The sequence below is a fragment of the Bos indicus genome, chromosome 11 (genome assembly GCF_029378745.1).
Source record: "Bos indicus isolate NIAB-ARS_2022 breed Sahiwal x Tharparkar chromosome 11, NIAB-ARS_B.indTharparkar_mat_pri_1.0, whole genome shotgun sequence".
Taxonomy (NCBI): domain Eukaryota; kingdom Metazoa; phylum Chordata; class Mammalia; order Artiodactyla; family Bovidae; genus Bos; species Bos indicus.
The window spans coordinates 64,603,200-64,621,692 of record NC_091770.1 but is presented as its reverse complement, the minus strand read 5'-3'; the positions used below and the strand labels follow the sequence as shown (position 1 = coordinate 64,621,692).

At 39.4% G+C, this 18,493-nt stretch overlaps 1 protein-coding gene across 3 annotated transcripts in view; it reads right to left on the bottom strand.

Moving 5' to 3' along the window:
* Window positions 1-18,493, bottom strand: part of MEIS1 (Meis homeobox 1) — a 142,761-nt gene that overhangs the window by 111,048 nt on the left and 13,220 nt on the right. For all 3 annotated transcript variants that reach the window (XR_011569314.1, XM_019970409.2, XM_019970407.2), the window contains one exon: window positions 865-976. Coding sequence is in view for 2 of the 3 variants with exons in the window: in XM_019970409.2 (XP_019825968.1) it covers window positions 865-976 (112 nt within the window). In the remaining variant the exon portion in view is untranslated. The remainder of the gene's footprint in view (window positions 1-864; window positions 977-18,493) is intronic.

Below are 18,493 nucleotides of genomic sequence, written 5' to 3'. Positions count from 1 at the left end.
CTGATTTTAAAAGTATGTACCTACTGTGGGCTCAGAGTCAACCTCAATAAAGCCGTCTTTTTATATTCAGGGAGAGAATACTCTTTTAAACTTTGGTTGCATGAATTGAACACAAAATCCCCTGCGGTAGGTCTCATCAAAAGCAGTACAAGACATTTAAATCCTCGTTCACCTTATTGCTGAAGCTGAACTTTATGTTTAAACTTTATCTCCCACCAGTGACAGTCAGACATGCACATCCACGGGCACCCAAGTACACACAGGTATGTGCACTCCAAGAACCACAGTGACGAAATTGATCTGGTTGCTTTCCATCTCATCCTAATTCCCTCTAGTCTGACTTTGCCATGAAGTCAAGCACTGAAGAGATCCAAATAAGTAAATCTGGAAAAATGGCTTCAACCCAGTGAAGAGAAAAGCCCAACATGGTTCCTGAAAGGCCCACTGCCTCCTAAGCATCTTAAGACATCATTCAATTGGAATCCTAGAGGATGTTTCTTCACGATCTCTCGAAAAGCCTCTAATGGAAAGTAATAATAAACTTTTGTTTATTTCTATAGCAGGGTATTCGTGGCATGCTATTTTCACACATTCAAACGTCTAATCAGCTTCTTTCATTGGAATTCACTGACCCTGTTTTGTAAAGGTGGCCAGGTGACAAGCAGCTAGGTAGCTTGAATGGCAGAGAAAGAAGAAGGGGATCGGGGTGGAGGTGGGGGATAAGATAAGATGAGCCAGTTCTCATATTATACAGGGTTTACATTCTAGGAAAAATTGTATAAAGAGTCATTCACTAGACATTTCTAATTTTTCAACCCTGGGAAATGACACAAGTAGCAAGAGAATCAAGAACAGCTCTCCTACCTTGCTCACTGCTGTTATCCCCACTGTGTGACGTATGGCCCCCGCTGGAAGGGCCTGGGGTTCCTCCTGAGCGGGTAGATGCCGTGTCATCATGATCTCTGTTCCAAGAGGGCTGTGGGGGCACAAAGCAGACATCTGAATAGAGTGGTCTGTTGACGGTGGAGGGCTGGGATGGACAACTCCACCATCTTCCCCATCCCCCTTCACCAATGGTGCCAGCTCAGAGCTCCACTGGCGCATCTAAAATTTGCCAACCTCTGCTTCGAAGCTAAAATAATATCTACCGATAGTTAAGCGTAAGTAACTGCATGCTTTATTTCTAAGGAAAGCAAGATCATTCCAGGCAAAGAAGGGGAGGAGGAAACATTGTTCTTCCTGCTGACTATATTTTTAACATCCACCAACCCCCTGGCACAACAGTCTGCTACTCTAAAAATGCAAAATGAGAGTGGTGGTCTGCAGCACTGCGCTGAGCAGAGGCTTCTGATTCATCCTAGAAGACAAACATGGCAGAGCTTTTAAGACCTCACAATTAGGCCAGGGTCCATAATAGCTAGTATGTGTCAGCTGTTTGCCGGATGGTACATGGCAAATGGACCAGGCACAGGGACAAAAAGAAATGAGAATAACAATAGGTTCACATGGACTGTGTACACTCAGCCCCATGCCGAGCCTTCTTGTACTATTGAGGGGAAAACAGATGTTGCTTCTTATCACTGGGTGCATTTGAAAGTAGCATTAAGATAGGAAAAAAACTGGCTATAAATTAAATTCTTGGGGAAAGCAATCATGGTGACTCTTCTCCCAAATCTCCCTTTATCACCCAGAAAAGATTTTAATTAGCTTTCAGTGCTAGCTTTCAAAAAAACAGCCTTATGAGTCACCGGTCATCCTGCATAGTAGGAATGATGCAAAGTAGAAAGCAGATTCTTGGCTAGGAAGGGATATTTGTCTTCAAGATGATCAGCAGGAACAGCATGATGATCTTGTATGTAAAATATGTCTACATCGTTTCGGTCACTGAATGTCATGGTTCATGACTGTGTAGTAGTAAAGTTACTGACCCTCCCAACACTTTAAATATACCTAGCAAAACCAAAGGGCTCCTTGCTTATTTCTCAAAAAGTAATTCCATATTCCAGATGAAATGAGAAGAACTGAGCAAGTCAAAATATTTCAGACACCCAGGGAGAGAAAAGTAAAGATTCCCATCTAAGAGGCATGATATACCAGAGTTGAAGGAAGAGGTTCACTGTTCCTGAAAGGGATGCTTGCCTGCCACCTACTCGATCATCCTGGCCAGAAGATTATGGCAGCCCCAAAAATGAAATAAAGTCACAGAAAGATATGTGCCTACTTGTATGTTTGATTCAACCATGTATGCATATCCTAAAAAACAGTGCTAATTGATCTGCCGATTCTGTGATTGAAAGATATGTGAACTGTGAAAGAAACGCTTCTGACAAACACGCATTCTGTAGCATGCCAGAAGAATGCTGTAAGACGTAATCTGGAACACATGCTCAGAATGCAAACAGTTAATGCATAAATTTTCAGTTTGTACAACTGCAGCTCTAAAAGGGGGACTTGTTTATTCAGAGCGCTGCAGAAAGAATGGTACAGCACCCAGGGGACAGACAATGCCAGGCACAAAACCCCGGTGTCTCAACATGTAAAAGGATGTTTTTCTATGTGCTACAAATCCCACTTGAAAATATAATTAGAAGGAGAAAATGGCAAACTATTGCATTAACTGTAATTGAACAAAAGACCAGCAAGGCATGTGGGAGGCTGCAGGAACCCGTGGGAGTTTCAGGATGCATGAGATCCTGCGAGTGACATCTCCTGGGCACTCTCATTTTATTTATGTTGTCCCTCACTACTATTGTGGACTGGTGATCTGACTTGTAATTAATAGAAAAGCTAGTGATAAACAAGCTGAAATACAGAGCAACAGACTAACCTCATCAGAAGCATGTTTGTTAATCTGATTAAGACTGGGACTCCAGAAAGGTGACTTCAAACCAAAGAATGATTCCGTGTTACACAGGAAACTGTCCTCCTCTATGCTACAACAGACCTGATATATTCACTATCTTTTAATGAGCTCCACTGATTTATTCAACTCTGCTCTGCTCCCTCCCCCACTTTTCTACTGTGCAGGATGTAGATTAATTCAATGCTTAATTGTTTAGTAAATTCAATTTTCCACATTCTATTCTGCATAGCTTTAGCTAAGGTTCTTAAATCTTCAGCAGTGAGCCCTGAGCCCAGTGTTTGTGATCTGTGCCTACCTTTTTTCATCACCATTTTTCTTCATCCACCACTTAATTCACCATGAAAAGATTTTCCTTGCTGGAAATTCTGATTCCGCTATGATCTGTGAGGCATTCCGATTCATTGCATTTTCATTGTGTTGGGTCTTAGATGCCGGGCTCCTCTTTTCTCACAGCTATCGCCACATTATACAGGCATTCATGCAAGAAATGTTGGATTCCACCTCAGTTTATCCAAATTTTGTGCAACCTATATGTTTAAATTTGTGTGCTCGCCAAAGGTAGGAGCCAATCTTTCCACCTAATATCATTCTTCTCACAGCCTTGCTCTTCTGGAAAGGCCTGAGAAACCTGAATGCACTTCTCTGCAAGGAAATCTAACTTCTGTGGTCCTCCCTTCAATTAGCATTTGGGGTATTAGCATTTCAAGAACGGGGTAGTCATACAAAACTAAGCATTAGGAGAAATCCACAAGGTTACCAAAACAGAACAAGAATTATGCTTAGTTCAGTTCATTAAGCGTGATTAAAGTCTAAGTATCAGAAATAGCTCATGAAGTCTTCCAGTACAAATATGCAAGACGGATCTAATCAGAAAGAACTTCCCCCAAATCCACCTGCCAGAGAAGCTCAGTTACAATAACATATTTCCGTGACTATATGCAGTTACACCAAACAACATCATTATTATTTTTAAAATAAAATATGTGCATTTGATTATGTCCATATATCTGTGAAGCTGTGAGTTGCTTGGGGCCACTTGTAAAGTAAGGCTGACAGAATAAAATCAATGATGCATTGCATTAGATGTATAGTGAACCTTAGTCATCGTTCTAAATTAAGTCCCAAAGAGCCTTTTTCTTCAAGGTACATAATTTCAGAGTAAGCAATGTCTATGTTCTCATTTATTAAAAATCCATTAAGACAAAGGGTCCTAACCTAAAGTCCATGGACCTCCTGCATAAGACTTCAGCTGGGGGTGTTATATTAACAATAATTGTATTATGTACATACTTGGATTTTTCCCTCCTGGGGATAGTGTCCATAACTTTTCACCAGATTCTCAAAGGAGTATGTGATTCTATAAAAGTTTGAGAACAAATTTATCTCAATGTTCACAGGGCTAGATAGAAAAACCAGGGTTGGAAAGACACTGAACATCACAAAGTCTAAATTCTAATGGACACTGAGGGTCAATAGTCCTCCAGACATAATTTCATGTGTCACAAATGGAGGCAGCTAGCTAGGGGCCTCCCTCCATCAGAAAGTTCTTCTTGTTGTCCAGTCACTCAGTCATGTCCAACTCTTTGTGACCCCATGGAATGCAGCACACCAGGCTTCCCTGTCCTTCACCATCTCCTGGAGTTTGCTCAAACTCCTATCCATTGAGTCAATGATGCCGTCCAACCATCTCATCCTCTGTCAGATGGCATCATCAATGTATAAACGTATCACATAATATGGAAATCAGTTTAATTCCCTTTAATTCCCATGCCTGGTTTGTCTAGTTCTGGGGCCCCCAGAAGACAGCCATTTTCAATATGTGAAGCAAGTCTGTGATTCTTCCCATTTTTTCTCTCTTCAACAGCTTGAACATTCCCATTCCTTCCACCACTTCTCAAGAATGTTTGAAAGAAGGTTTTTCAAGTGATAATAAGCTAAACATCATCAAGTGGTATTTTTTATTGATAAGGCAACTGTACTGGTATCTGGTAATAAAATAGAAGCAACAGCCTCCTTAACTACAGGCTCCTCCAGGCCAGGGATGGGGTCAGAATCTTCTCCATCTTGTTCTTTCCTGTTCTCAGCACAGTGTATCGCGCACGCTCAGGTCTCAGTACTTAGAGAACACAAACATACAGTCCAGCATTTCAGAACTAAACTGAGTCATTTCACTAGTGTCTGTTCCACTGACTCTCCAACAGACAAACTACAGCTTTCCAGCCTATCCTTTCTCCTGAATAAAGCCATCCAGTGGTAGCTTTTTAACCTTCTTCTTCCCTTCATGAATGCTTTTTCCATTTACACCTTAATTTTGGATATCCTTCAGGGAGGTTCTTGTATCACTCTCCATGTTTTCCTTAGATAGTTCCTTTCATGACTGTGATGTGAGGTGTCATCCCTACGCTATGAACTCTGTGTCTCTGGATCTCTTCTTTGGGCTTTAGACTTGTATGCCCAGTTCCCTGTGAAATGATCTCCATACAAAGGACTTAACAAGTCCAAAGTTAAACTCTTCATCTCCCCACCAAACCTCTGACTCAGTCTTCTTTATTCTTGACCCTGCTGTTGCTGCTGCTGCTGCTAAGTAGCTTCAGTCATGTCCGACTCTGTGCGACCCCAGAGACGGCAGCCCACCAGGCTCCTCAGTCCATGGGAGTTTCCAGGCAAGAGTACTGGAGTGGGGGTGCCATTGCCTTCTCCAATGCATGATAGTAAAAAGTTAAAGTGAAGTTGCTCAGTCATGTCCGACTCTTAGTTACCCCATGTACTGTACCCCTCCAGGCTCCTCCGTCCATGGGAGTTTCCAGGCAAGAGTACCGGAGTGGGGTGCCATCGCCTTCTCCGATTCTCGACCCTAGTGGATGTTTATATAACCCCATCCATCTGTGCTATAAAACCATCCATGAGAACCACGCATGACACCCTTCTCTCTCTAGTTCTCTCTCACCAACTTCTTCACAGATCAGATCAGATCAGATCAGTCGCTCAGTCGTGTCTAACTCTTTGCAACCCCATGAATTGCAGCACGCCAGGCCTCCTTGTCCATCACCAACTCCCGGAGTTCACTCAGACTCACGTCCATCGAGTCAGTGATGCCATCCAGCCATCTCATCCTCTGTCGTCCCCTTCTCCTCCTGCCCCCAATCCCTCCCAGCATCAGAGTCTTTTCCAATGAGTCAACTCTTCGCATGAGGTGGCCAAAGTACTGGAGTTTCAGCTTCAGCATCATTCCTTCCAAAGAAATCCCAGGGCTGATCTCCTTCAGAATGGACTGGTTGGATCTCCTTGCAGTCCAAAGGACTCTCAAGAGTCTTCTTCAACACCACAGTTCAAAAGCATCAATTCTTTGGTGCTCAGCCTTCTTCACAGTCCAACTCTCACATCCATACATGACCACTGGAGAAACCATAGCCTTGACTAGATGAACCTTTGTTGGCAAAGTAATGTCTCTGCTTTTGAATATGCTGTCTAGGTTGGTCATAACTTTCCTTCCAAGGAGTAAGCGTCTTTTAATTTCATGGCTGCAGTCACCATCTGCAGTGATTTTGGAGCCCAGAAAAATAAAGTCTGACACTGTTTCCACTGTTTCCCCATCTATTTCCCATGAAGTGATGGGACCGGATGCCATGATCTTCGTTTTCTGAATGTTGAGCTTTAAGCCAACTTTTTCACTCTCCACTTTCACTGTCATCAAGAGGATTTTTAGTTGCTCTTCACTTTCTGCCATAAAGGTGGTGTCATCTGCATATGTGCATAACTTCTTCACATCAGTTATCAAGTCTTATCCATTTCTCTCATATTTCACCTTAGTGATTACTGTTCTTGTTAAGGCCTTCCCAGCATTAAAGAATTCAAGTCAAATTACTCCCTAGTTTTAAAAGAGTTCAATTTTTTGATAGGAACCAGTGCCCATTTTGTTCCCTATTGCATCCTTCATACCAAGCACAGTGCCTGATACTGGCTGGCACTCAGGAAATGTTTATTAATGAATAACCAGTCCCCTACTGCCTATAGAATACATTTTGGGGTCCTTAGCCTCATATACAAAATCCTTCATAGTCTACCCCGTGGGGATCATTCTTCTCCTTGATCCTTGTGCTCCAGCCTGTGATTTCTTTTTTTTTCTTTCAATATTTATTTTATTTATTTATTTGGCTGCACCAGGTCTTAGTTGCATCATGGGGGATCTTTTTTTTTTTTTTTCCAGTTGCAGCATGTGGGATCTAGTTCCCTGATGAGGGATTGAATGCAGGCCCCTGCATTGGGAGCGTGGAGTCTTAGCCACTGGACCACCAGAGAAGTCCCCTTCAGCAAGTGATTTCCGACAGATACATTCATCTTGTCCTTCTGGGCCCATCCTCATCCTTCTCCGTTGCCTGGAATGCCCTACTTTGCTGTACCTGGCCCCTGATTACCTCCTACTTACTAAGTCACAACTGAGATATTACCTTCCCCAGAAAGCCTTCCCTGATACACACACACACACACACACATACTTCCCCCAGGATGAATGAGGCTCCCCTCACTGAGCACTTAGAACCCCTCACACACATGTCTATTATTTCACTCTTGTATAGTTCCATGATGATCTGTTGAGTCTGTCTACAATTCTACACCATAAATGTTCTGAAGTCCTGGATTATATCTTCATTCTAATGCCCTCTATCCCAGGAGAATGTCTGTACCACATTAGACACAAATATGTTTTTCAATGAATAAACAAATCACTTAAGTGATGTACAGAGGATCTCTGTTGTCACCTAATACTGTGATCTCCAACATCAGACATTATAAAGCATTGAAAAAAGACTTGCACAATTTAAAGACACCACCCTCTATTCACACAAACCACTATAAAAATATAATACTCAGTTGCAAGATAACACAGGCAAAAGAAAGTAAACCTGCAGCCAGACGTATCCTAGACCACTTACACTGTCTGAAGACAAGTCACAACCTCCCTAACTCTTGATGTCCTAATCCATAAATGAGGATTAAAAAAATACTTCTCTGCAGACACAGCAAGCATCAATTTCCAAGCATGCAGCAAGTACCCAATAGGTGGCACCTACAATAGCTTTTAATGTGACAGTAATAAAGTAACAACACTAATGAAGCAATGTAGGTTGACCCAGTCAATCCTAAAATATCTACATACAGGTGTACTCAGTTTATAGACCTTCTGGAAAGAACGGTTAACCTGAGCTGGCTTCATGTACAGCTCAGTATGCCTTGGGCTATCTCCCAGCTGGTGTGTGCTCAGGGAATGCAAACTGATCTTATTTTCACCTTCAAATAACATGATTTTACAGGTGGTTTGCTCCTCCCCACCCCATCAAGTTTCATTTGATACCTAATATTTATAAATCACTTTACAGTCTACAAAGCACTTTGACTTTTTTTGCACTTGGTTTTTCATCACATCAGTATGATGCCAGAATCATTTTTTTTTTCCAGACCAAAACAGTGAGGTTTTTTTTTCTTCAAAACCTCTACACTACCAGTCCCACTGGGGGGAAAAAAAGTGGATAAATGAGAGCCTCATGATCTTGTCTCTGAAGAGGTCAGCTAGCAGCTAGGTAGAAATTGATGAAATGATCACAGTATTCAAAATTTGAAGTTCAGTCCACACCTATCAACAGGCTGCTTTCTCTTTGGGGAAGTACATTTACTTTTTCAAACCACCAGGGTCTCTTTAGTAAGTGATCTCTAGTGACCTGAAAGAGCTGGCTTGCTTCCCAAACTGAACAACTCAGTCCCTCCAGACCAGGGGAGTCCCAGTCCACATGGGGGATGCACCAATGTGTGTATACACACACTCGCTCTCCCTCATCTGTACATATGTGTACACACATACCTGCACCAGTCCATGAGGCAGACCCAACGGGCTCACCAAATACCACCATCCCACACTGCTGGCCTAACCATATCTGATGTGTCCCCCTTCACTAGACTTCCCTGGTAGCTCAGACAGTAAAGAATCTGCCCACAATGTGGGAGACCTGGGTTTGATCCCTGGGTTGGGAAGATTCCCCTGGAGAAGGAAATGGAAACCCACTCCAGTACTCTTGCCTGGAGAATCCCCATGGAAAGAAGAGTCTGGCGGGCTACAGTCCATGGGGTTGCAAAGAGTTAGACTCAGCTGAGTGGCTAAGCACACACACCACTAGACTTCTCACCTCTGTCTAAACAGTGTCTCTTAGTATCTTTAAAGGCACACAACTTCAGCAGATATGATTCTTCATGTGTTTCTCAGTCAATGGTGCCATCTGAGGAAGAGGCACCAGAAAGACCCATATGCAGAGTGATAAGGACAAACTGTGAAGGTAGCCCATGAAAAGGACATGTGTTACCTGCATAGACGTGCAGCTGAGAAGCTGGGGATCTCAGACTTTTAATTTATGAGTATCTAAAGTCTGCTATGCTGAGACCCCTCTTTGAAGATCTTGGTGGATCCCACTGGCAAATGTGCTCAGTAACCTAAACAAACCAGATAAGGTCTCTAACACGCTCAGCCACCAGATCACACCTTCAGTTTATTAGAACCCAAGGGAAAGCCTGTGCCTCTCAAAACCTACCACACGGCTGCAAATTCAGTTAATTCCAAGAAAATGTAAAATTATTTATATGGATTTCCAAAAAAATCCCTGGAAATCATTAAGCAAAATTCATTTAAGCATGACAGGTTGGAGCAGGATGTTTTGTTTTAAGACAGTAAAACTGCCCCCTTCCCTTTCAAGCTTTCAGATGTTTTTAAACACCAGAAGCTCACAGATTAAGACCGCAGCCTGAACACATGCTGTGGACCAGGGCCACATTAAGATGAGCTCAGGGAATGGTCCAGAGGCAGAACCTTTTCTAAGTCCACCTTCTGTTCTGCGGAAGGGTGATCAATCTGGGGGGTGACTGTCGTGCTGGTCGGAGTCTGGGGCAGTCACTGGTGGTGGCCCCCATGCCTCCCCGGGGGAGGCGGACTTTCTTTTAAAGGTTATCTTCCTCACACACTTCTCCTCCTTTTTCTCATTTCCTTCCCTGTCCCCACACCCACAGCCTGCCAGTGGCCAAGTCTGCAGGCCGCCAGGGTTCTCGTTGGGCCCTCTTTTAATGCTGCGATAAAATGTGCTTATTACTCCCACTTAATAGAGGCCTGAGGGTAATTTTGGTGACTCAGGGCAGATGGTAAATTAGTGGTGAGACAATGGGATTCAGCAGCTCCTCTCAGGGTCTGTGGCTCACCCCAAGACACCACACTTCCTCTTCTCACAGGGCAGCCCCACCGTATTTGCTATTGTGGACTTTTCATCTAAAAATGCATCTTGACAACCAGCCAATTATCCCTTAGTTATGGTCTTCATGACACTGGTGTTGGCCGGTATCCTGACTCACAGAATAAGTGTGTCTAACTGAGCATCGAATAGAGTTCTAAAATCTTTACAACATAGTAACTCTGATGTATTGCTTTAAATACATATACATATATATGCATATGCATTTATACACACACACACACATCTGATTGTGTGATAGCAGGAGTGGGGCGTTTGTAAAGGCAGAGATGGCATCTGTTAAATTGAGCTCTATATTTCCCAGTTCTCACGTCCCACAAATAAAACCTACAAAAATGATAATTTTTCAAACATTGAATCCTCTATCTCTGTGTAATGAGGCATGTAGAGAGGAGGAGAAGAATTTTTGTGCTTTTTTGCCTTTGGTGAAAATTCTCCAAGGAGTAATTTCATCTTTAAATGAAAAGTTTTGTATCAGGTGATTGTCTGAGCTCTAGGAATCACTGAAGCCTCAGGTTCAGTTGTGAGGAGACACACAAGTGCACATTCTTGTAGACACAGCCCCATACACCCATCACATGCTCAAGGAGTAAGGCAATAGAATGTGGAAAGAACTAATTTTAGTGTTTTTAATTACATTGTCATAGAATCTAAAGCAGCTAGGCAGTCAAGTACATCTTTTAAGTCTCCTAGTCCTTCAATATTTTGCCTGCTCTCCTGCAAATCCCCATGCCTTCTTCTCCCAATAGTCAAGGCAGAGATGAGCCTAGAAAACAGGCTCAGCACAATGGGTCACTCCCGAATACTCCTCAAAATCTTACTTTCCCACAGTCTGATATCTTTCAGGTCACAACTCTTATACGCTCGGGTCATTACTAATCTGTAGAGTTGAATTAATTCATCCAGGAAATGATACATGAATTGACAATGCAAAGGAAAATGACTACGAATATAAAACACCACCCAAAATATCCCAAATGCTTTCCTGCTGATATCCACATGGCACTGATACATTTTGCACAATTTTTCAACATTGAGAATCAATGCCAGCACTATCCCCCAGCGACTCCACTGTGGTCTGAGAAGAGAATATAGATTTCTACCTGGGGTAGGGACATTCGGACCATTTACAAGGAAACAGAGTAATTACAACCAAAGGGAAACAGCTAGCAAGAGGTAAAAACAGTTTTACCCAAATCTCAAAAGTGGAAAGCAGATGAGTAACCTAGAAATGATTCAAGCACACTTAATGTTCAAATTCTATTAAGCAGTTTGTTGTGGAGAACAAAGGAGAATATAGAGCCTCATTACACTAAGAATCTTAGTGTGTGTGTGTGTGTGTGTGTGTGTGTGTGTGCGTGTAGTAGCTCTGTCATGTCTACTGTAACATGTTATCATCTATAGATGATAACTTTACAACTCCATGGGCTGTAGCCCGCCAGGCTCTTCTGTCCTTGAAATTCCCCAGGCAAGAATACTGGAGTGGGTGGGATCTTCCCGACCCAGGGATTGAACCTGGTCTGCCATATGGCAGGCAAATTCCTTACCATCTGAGCCACTAGGGAAGCCCTTAGTAAAAGTATGTAGTAAAAGAAGAATCTTAGTCAAAGTATATAATCTGTGTTTTGTAACTTTTCTTTTTCCTATGCTATGTATTATGGCGGGCATACTACTAATAAAAATAAACTCCTATTTTAATGCTTGACTTTATAAGCGTCTACACCTGAAATTGTACCTGTGAACTATAATTCAGAGTTGTGTTTTTTTAAAAAACCCTCCAATCCAGCTGCCACCACTATTTCCAAATTTCCAATATTTCCAAATATTTGTAACTAAATAATTCAAATCTTACTCTTTATCTATCTGCTCAGATTTTTCTGCTGAAAGTTAGATGAGTTTCTATCATTGCTATTTAGGAGTGGCAGAAGAATCTGTAAATTACATGCCAGCATACCTGGTGTTATAAAGTCCCTTTCATAAGATTGCTTGCTTTCCAATGTTTCATTTTACATTTGTAACTCAGTAGTCAGTCCACCTCATTCTACAAACACATTAAGATAAAATAAACTCAAAAGTGTCTTATATATAACAACCTCAAACCACAAATTTTCTAGGCAACTCTAGCAAAAAGAACATCCAGATAAGGCCAAAAACATTGTATCCCGAGTACAAGTAGATATTGAGATCTTGTAAGCAACTGGACCTCAGCCAGGAAGCATGTGCATTCAGAAATGTGGAGGAAAAGTACAAGATATGCACATAACTGTTATTTGAAGTTGAACTTGAAAACAAAACTGTAGTGATTCATTGTCTTATCTCAGCCACATATCTGAGTGGCCAGTCTTCTTTCCCATTATGATGAAATCAGAATAATAGCCACCCCTCCTAATAGGAATTAAGACAGTATTTCGCTTAAACTCTATAATTATATGATGGCCTACAAAATAAACAGCTACCCAATCTTCTCTTCTCAAATCAGATTCATGTTGTCGAAGGTTGGGCCAAATACGAGTAAGAAGATAAAATATTATGGAAGGCACTGCTTAGGGTTTACTGTTTTAAATGTTTTACATACAATGCTATTTAATTCTTACAGAAGCTCAATATAGTGGGTTCTTTATCGCCATGTTACAGGTGATAAAACTGAGGCTCCTGGAGGTGAAATGACTTGCCCCCTCACAGACAGCCTGCACTGTGTATATACTCTATTGAGACACTGCCAACCGGAAAGATTGTGTAACTCAAAATTACCAACAACACTTTTCATCACTGGGGTGGATTCCCAGGTGGTTCAATGGTAAAGATTCTACCTGCCGATGCAGGAGACACGGGTTTGATGCCTGGGTCAGGAAGACTCCCTGGAGAAGGAAATGGCAACCCACTCCAGTATTCCTGCCTGGGAAACCCCATAAATAGAGGAGCCTGGTGGGCTACAGTTTCACGCAGTTGCAAAGAGTCAGACTCGACTGAGCGACTGAGCACGCATAGATCCTTCATCACTCTCAAGTGTTTCTGAAATATTCTCTCTTCTACTTCTAATCTCTCAAACCAGAAACTTTTTTTCTCACATCACAGTTTTGATGTGAGAAGGAAATAAGAATTCAGCCAATATGCAGTCTTGTTTTATTCTACTACCTTATAGCATTATGCTTTGGATAAAAGAATCATGGAAATTGACATTTGCCACTGATTTCCACTAACAATTAGCAACAGGGTATTTTCTAACTTTCCTGTTTTGTTTTGTTTTTTTAAGAAGCCCTGCCAGTTTTAATATTTTCAATCAAATCTTATTTTCCAAGTATCATCATTCCTTAGGGATATATGAATTTTCAAGCCCTCTCACAGTGTGAAATTTGGAGGTAGGGAGTAGATTATTCCCTTTTCTTCATTATTTATCTCAGTAAAATCATTAGAGCAGCCTTTCTCAAAGCATCTTGAAATTTAATTTGCATTTCTGGTTCCTAGTTTGGCCAAGTTCTCTGTAGTTCAAGGCGTTTAACAGAGAGATCAACGAAAGCAACTGAATTCCAGAAGCAGGAGACTGAGCTGTATCATCGGTTCACTTTTTAAGGAAATCCAATTAATCAGAATACCATTCTTCCCCGATACCCAGGGCTATTATTCTTGAGGCTATTCATATTATTTTAATAGTTATAGAGTATTTGGAGTATTAGAAGTTTACTACAACTGAAGAAAAGCCCCATAATTGATTTGTTAATGTTTTATTCTTCTCTTTTTTTCTACTGGCATGTTCTTTACATGCACTCAATAAATATTAAACACTCAAACAACTCTCTCTCTTAGGTGGCAAGCAAACCTCTAGAATGTCGAAACAGTAGAGTGAGGAACAATGCACCTAATTGAAATGGCAGGGTAATTTGGAAAATAAAATTGAGTTGCTGCAAATCCCAAATTCCAGAATAAAAATGTTTATACTCACTCAAATGCAGATTGTTACTGGCTTTGAATAATTATTAGAATAAAAAATACTTGAACACTAACAATATACTTGATATGCACAGAACAAACACAGTCTACATGTCTCTATTATTTTGTCCAAGGAAGTGCAGGGCACAATGAGCCTGACATTTTCCTTGGTGGTTTTGTTTTGAACACAGTTTATAAAGTGCCTGAATATGGTGAAACAATAGGCCAAGCCACCAAATGTACAACCAGTGTTAAAAATGTCATGGACATGATTCTTCAGAAAATTCTAAACCCATTAAGTAAGGAACAGGAAGCAAGCTAATAGAAATGAAATGGTTAAATGATTCTGCTACTCAGTATCTTATTTTCCTCCCCAAACATATTAATTTAGAACACAGATCAATTCAAATTGTAAAATTCCAGATTCTCTGGAATTTTCTGGTGGAAGCTGGAGCCAAGGAAATGATGACAATTAAAATGAAAGTGGAAAAATGCATTTATTTGCACCTGGAATTATGCAATGCTAACACATAATGACTCTAAAAGACATGATATTTATCTGTACAATGAGGGTTAATCTTTTCTACTCAGGGCTATGCCAATCTTGGCAGAGATGCCAGCCATATCTTAAAAAGATAAATTCCATATGCTTTGTAGAGTTATAGCATATTTCCCATAAATAATGTATACAACAGACTGTAAATAAATAATACATTTATCCGAACTGTTCAAGAGTAAAGGGCAGGGTGGTTACTCATGAGACGGACTCTCTTATGAATGAACAATTTCAAATAAAAGTAATGTCCAATGGTGAGTTATCACAAAGTTCTTACACTAAAATATTCTTAAGTGGAGAGCAGGGAAGGGGTATTCAAATAACCCCAGATCAGGTGGGAACTTTCAAATAAATGTTCCAACTAAATGCAAAATGCCCAATTTAATTTTATTGCTTAAATTTCTATTGTGATTGTTGCATCGTAGCTAATAGCATTTTACCTGTTTTCTGCAATTCTTAATTCTCTCTGTACACTACTGGTTTTTGTTTTTGTTTTGTTTTGTTTTTTTGATCAATGAAATAACTAGATTTAAAATGTCAAGTATGAGTTTTTGTCCCATGAAACACATAGAATCTTTTCATTGTATGAATAATTTTAACTACAGTCCATAGAAAGGAAGGTTACTACGGAACAAAAATTTAAAAAGAACCCATGTGCAGTAGTTAGTCTGCTAGGGCTTTACATAGTAAAATTGTTAGTCTCCATCTCTGAAGTATCTCCCTTTTGAAGCCCTGGAGACACATAAACTATTTCGACTTCTTGTAAATAGTGGAAGTAGGCTTTTAGATCTTCAGACATTGTACACCATTTAGTATGAAATTAAGTTTTCAGATCACTAAGGAATAGTCTCTGAATTACAGAAAACACTATAGGTCACAGTTAATTATAGCTTGTCTATCAAATTAAGTTAACATTTGAGAACACATCCAAATAGTTATGGAGCCATTAAGAGGAGGGTTATTGTCAAAGAAATTCTTATTCATTCAACTTCTTATATTTTCAAAAGAAGAGAGATAAGCCTTTTTACAAGTTGGGATGGGATAAGGAAACTCTGGGTTTACATCAAATTGCTCTCTTCATTGTCCTTTTGACGACTATGTCGGTTTCATTACAAACTTCATTTTCCAGAGTTTCATAATAGTCATAAACACACTTGACTTTAAAGAGTTTCTATGGGACATAATGTGAATGCAAATGCAGAATAAAATGCAAATCATGGAGGTCTGGGACCAAATATGGACTATCAGTTAAGAATCCAGTTACTGAAAACAAACATTAAGGCCTTAAGAGGAAGAACACAAAGAGGCTGATATGAATCTTTATATCAAGTATTCACAGCCCTGGGGAAAGCAAACAAGAATAACAGTTTTCAGTTTTTCACCTAATTATAAAGCACAGGGGTTTGGGAATGTTTGATGACTTTGGTTTCTATTCATTCCATTTTAAAGTGAGTAACATTTTTCCTCTTCTCAGGAAAACAAACCCACGTGTGGGTAAGAACCCGTGAAGTACTCAGATAGGGAAACGACACCCAGCACACTAGTTCAAGTTCAAATCTCAGGCATAGGAGGCTTGCCAATCAGCGGGGAGAAAATGATAAGAAAAAGAAAGAGCTATAGCTCTGTCTTGCTAAATAACAATCAACAACCCAGACACTTACAACTAATGAATAATGAACATGTGATCATGTCGTGTTGTAAAGTGTAAGGAAAAATCTAGAGAAATGGGAATTCATCATAACAATTAATTCTAAGCCAGCATATGTTGTCAGGGAATAACTTCTAATATCACTCAAAATGCTAATTATTTACTTACTACTATTTTCTAAATGACTTGGAATCATGTATGTTTAAATCCATTGTAAAATTTAAGACTTGATATTGTGTCAAAATGAAGGAAAAAAAGACTATAAAATGTTGCTTAAACTTGTTAAACTCATAAAAAGTTGCAGTCATTTTAGAAGTATTACTTAGTAAACTTAGAAACAGCATTTCCTTTCTATGGAAAAATACCATTTAAGTTTTTCTTAAAGAAACATAACACTTCATTCAAAGTTCTTTACCTCATCTTTATAAATCCTTTTAATTATAAATGGAGTCATAAAGACTATCAAGGGTAAAAATATATTTTTGAGGATTATAAATAATATAAAATTTATTTTCACAACTTATTTATCCTGCATTAGTTTATACTGTATACAGTGGTGCATCAAAAAGCCAGAACATGGTTATTGCACATCTTAAAGAGAGTTAATGACTTAGTTCTGGTTATAGTTTGTATTTAACTGTATATACTCATGATACCAATAAACAACAGGTGTATAATTCAATAAATGTAGAAATAAGCATTTTTTTCAGTAAAGAATAAACTCTTTATGGTATGTTTTATTCAGTTTTAGAACTTCTGAACCAAGAAGCCCAGAAATATAAAATCATTTAAAAATATTTGCACTCTTATATTTCCCTTTAACAAGAACATATTTCCTAGATTAAGAAATGCTATTTGGAAAAAGAGTGTTCAGAGACAGTATAGCAAAGTGTTACCAATTGCTTTAATTCTGCACACATGAATGCATTAAATTGATTGAAATTGGATTCTAGTGACAAATATTTAAATGAATGTATTCTCACTTATTTCACATAGTATCTTTTATACCATTTATTAAAATGTCAGATTGAAAAGTGTGGGAAATCTAGCAGTTTCCCGATAAAGGTATAGCTCTACTTTCTGGAGAAGCTGTTTAAGACTTCAATGAGCTTTCCCAAATTCCCATAATCCTGAAACCATGGCATATTAAATTAAGGATACAGTGAAGGAGACTTTTTATCTTTTCCACTACACACACACACACACACACACTCATCTGCTTGAATTTTTCAAAACTGATCTCATACATGTTAGGTTTATCCACAAATGGGAAAGATTTAGTAAAATATCCAAAACTTTCCTGGATCCCCCAAGTCAAATTCTGAAATAATTATTTAAATTCAAATTGGGAACCTGTATTTTATGTTTTAGACCCTAACCTTTTAACAGGTACCATATCCTGAGGTTTCCTGCCTAGTAAGGACACCAAGCCCTACGTGACTAAAGCAGTATTGTTTCACTACGGATTTTGAAAACTTTTAGGCCTAACATCTGCACAAGTGGCAGAAACACTATGTCAAATGTATTCTATTTTTATTTCTTTATTTGTAAAAGAAGACTTTCCCATAGTTTTGATGTCATTTAAAAATATTAAATTAATTTTTTGCGCTCAGGAGAAATGGCAAAAAATGTCTGTTTCGATTATAACATAAACTCAAGTGCTACTTTGATACAAATACAACAGATATCATAATCCAAAAAAGGCCATGGAAAATGCTACAGTTGCAAACATTTAAGACTGTGTAACAAAAATGACTGAGAATGGTATCAATTTACTATCCTTCAACTATTTCCATGACAGTGGAGTCAAATAATGTTGAATTATAGACCTTTTTACAGGAAGTCTTATTTCGTGTTGGTTTTTTGATCATTCCCCTGCTAGTCCATATAGGAATTTGGCTGTACGCCGACTTTTCTTTAAAAGTTTCTGTATACATACTCAGGTTGTGTTTGATGATTAAATGATCATTTATTAAAACTTAAGCATTTCATGTTGGTTTGACATATTTATGTTTCATGAGAAAATATTGCTATTGCAATGGCAAGCACAGCAATACCAATGTGAAAATACTTCACTTGAATTCATTTGACAGCATTTTCATTTATATGTGTTTTAATACAACTTGTTATGTATTCTTCAGTTTCTCCAACTCCACCTGCGAGGGAAGGTAAGCTAGTTTTATAACATAGGCCCCTTGGTAATACTGTAGTCT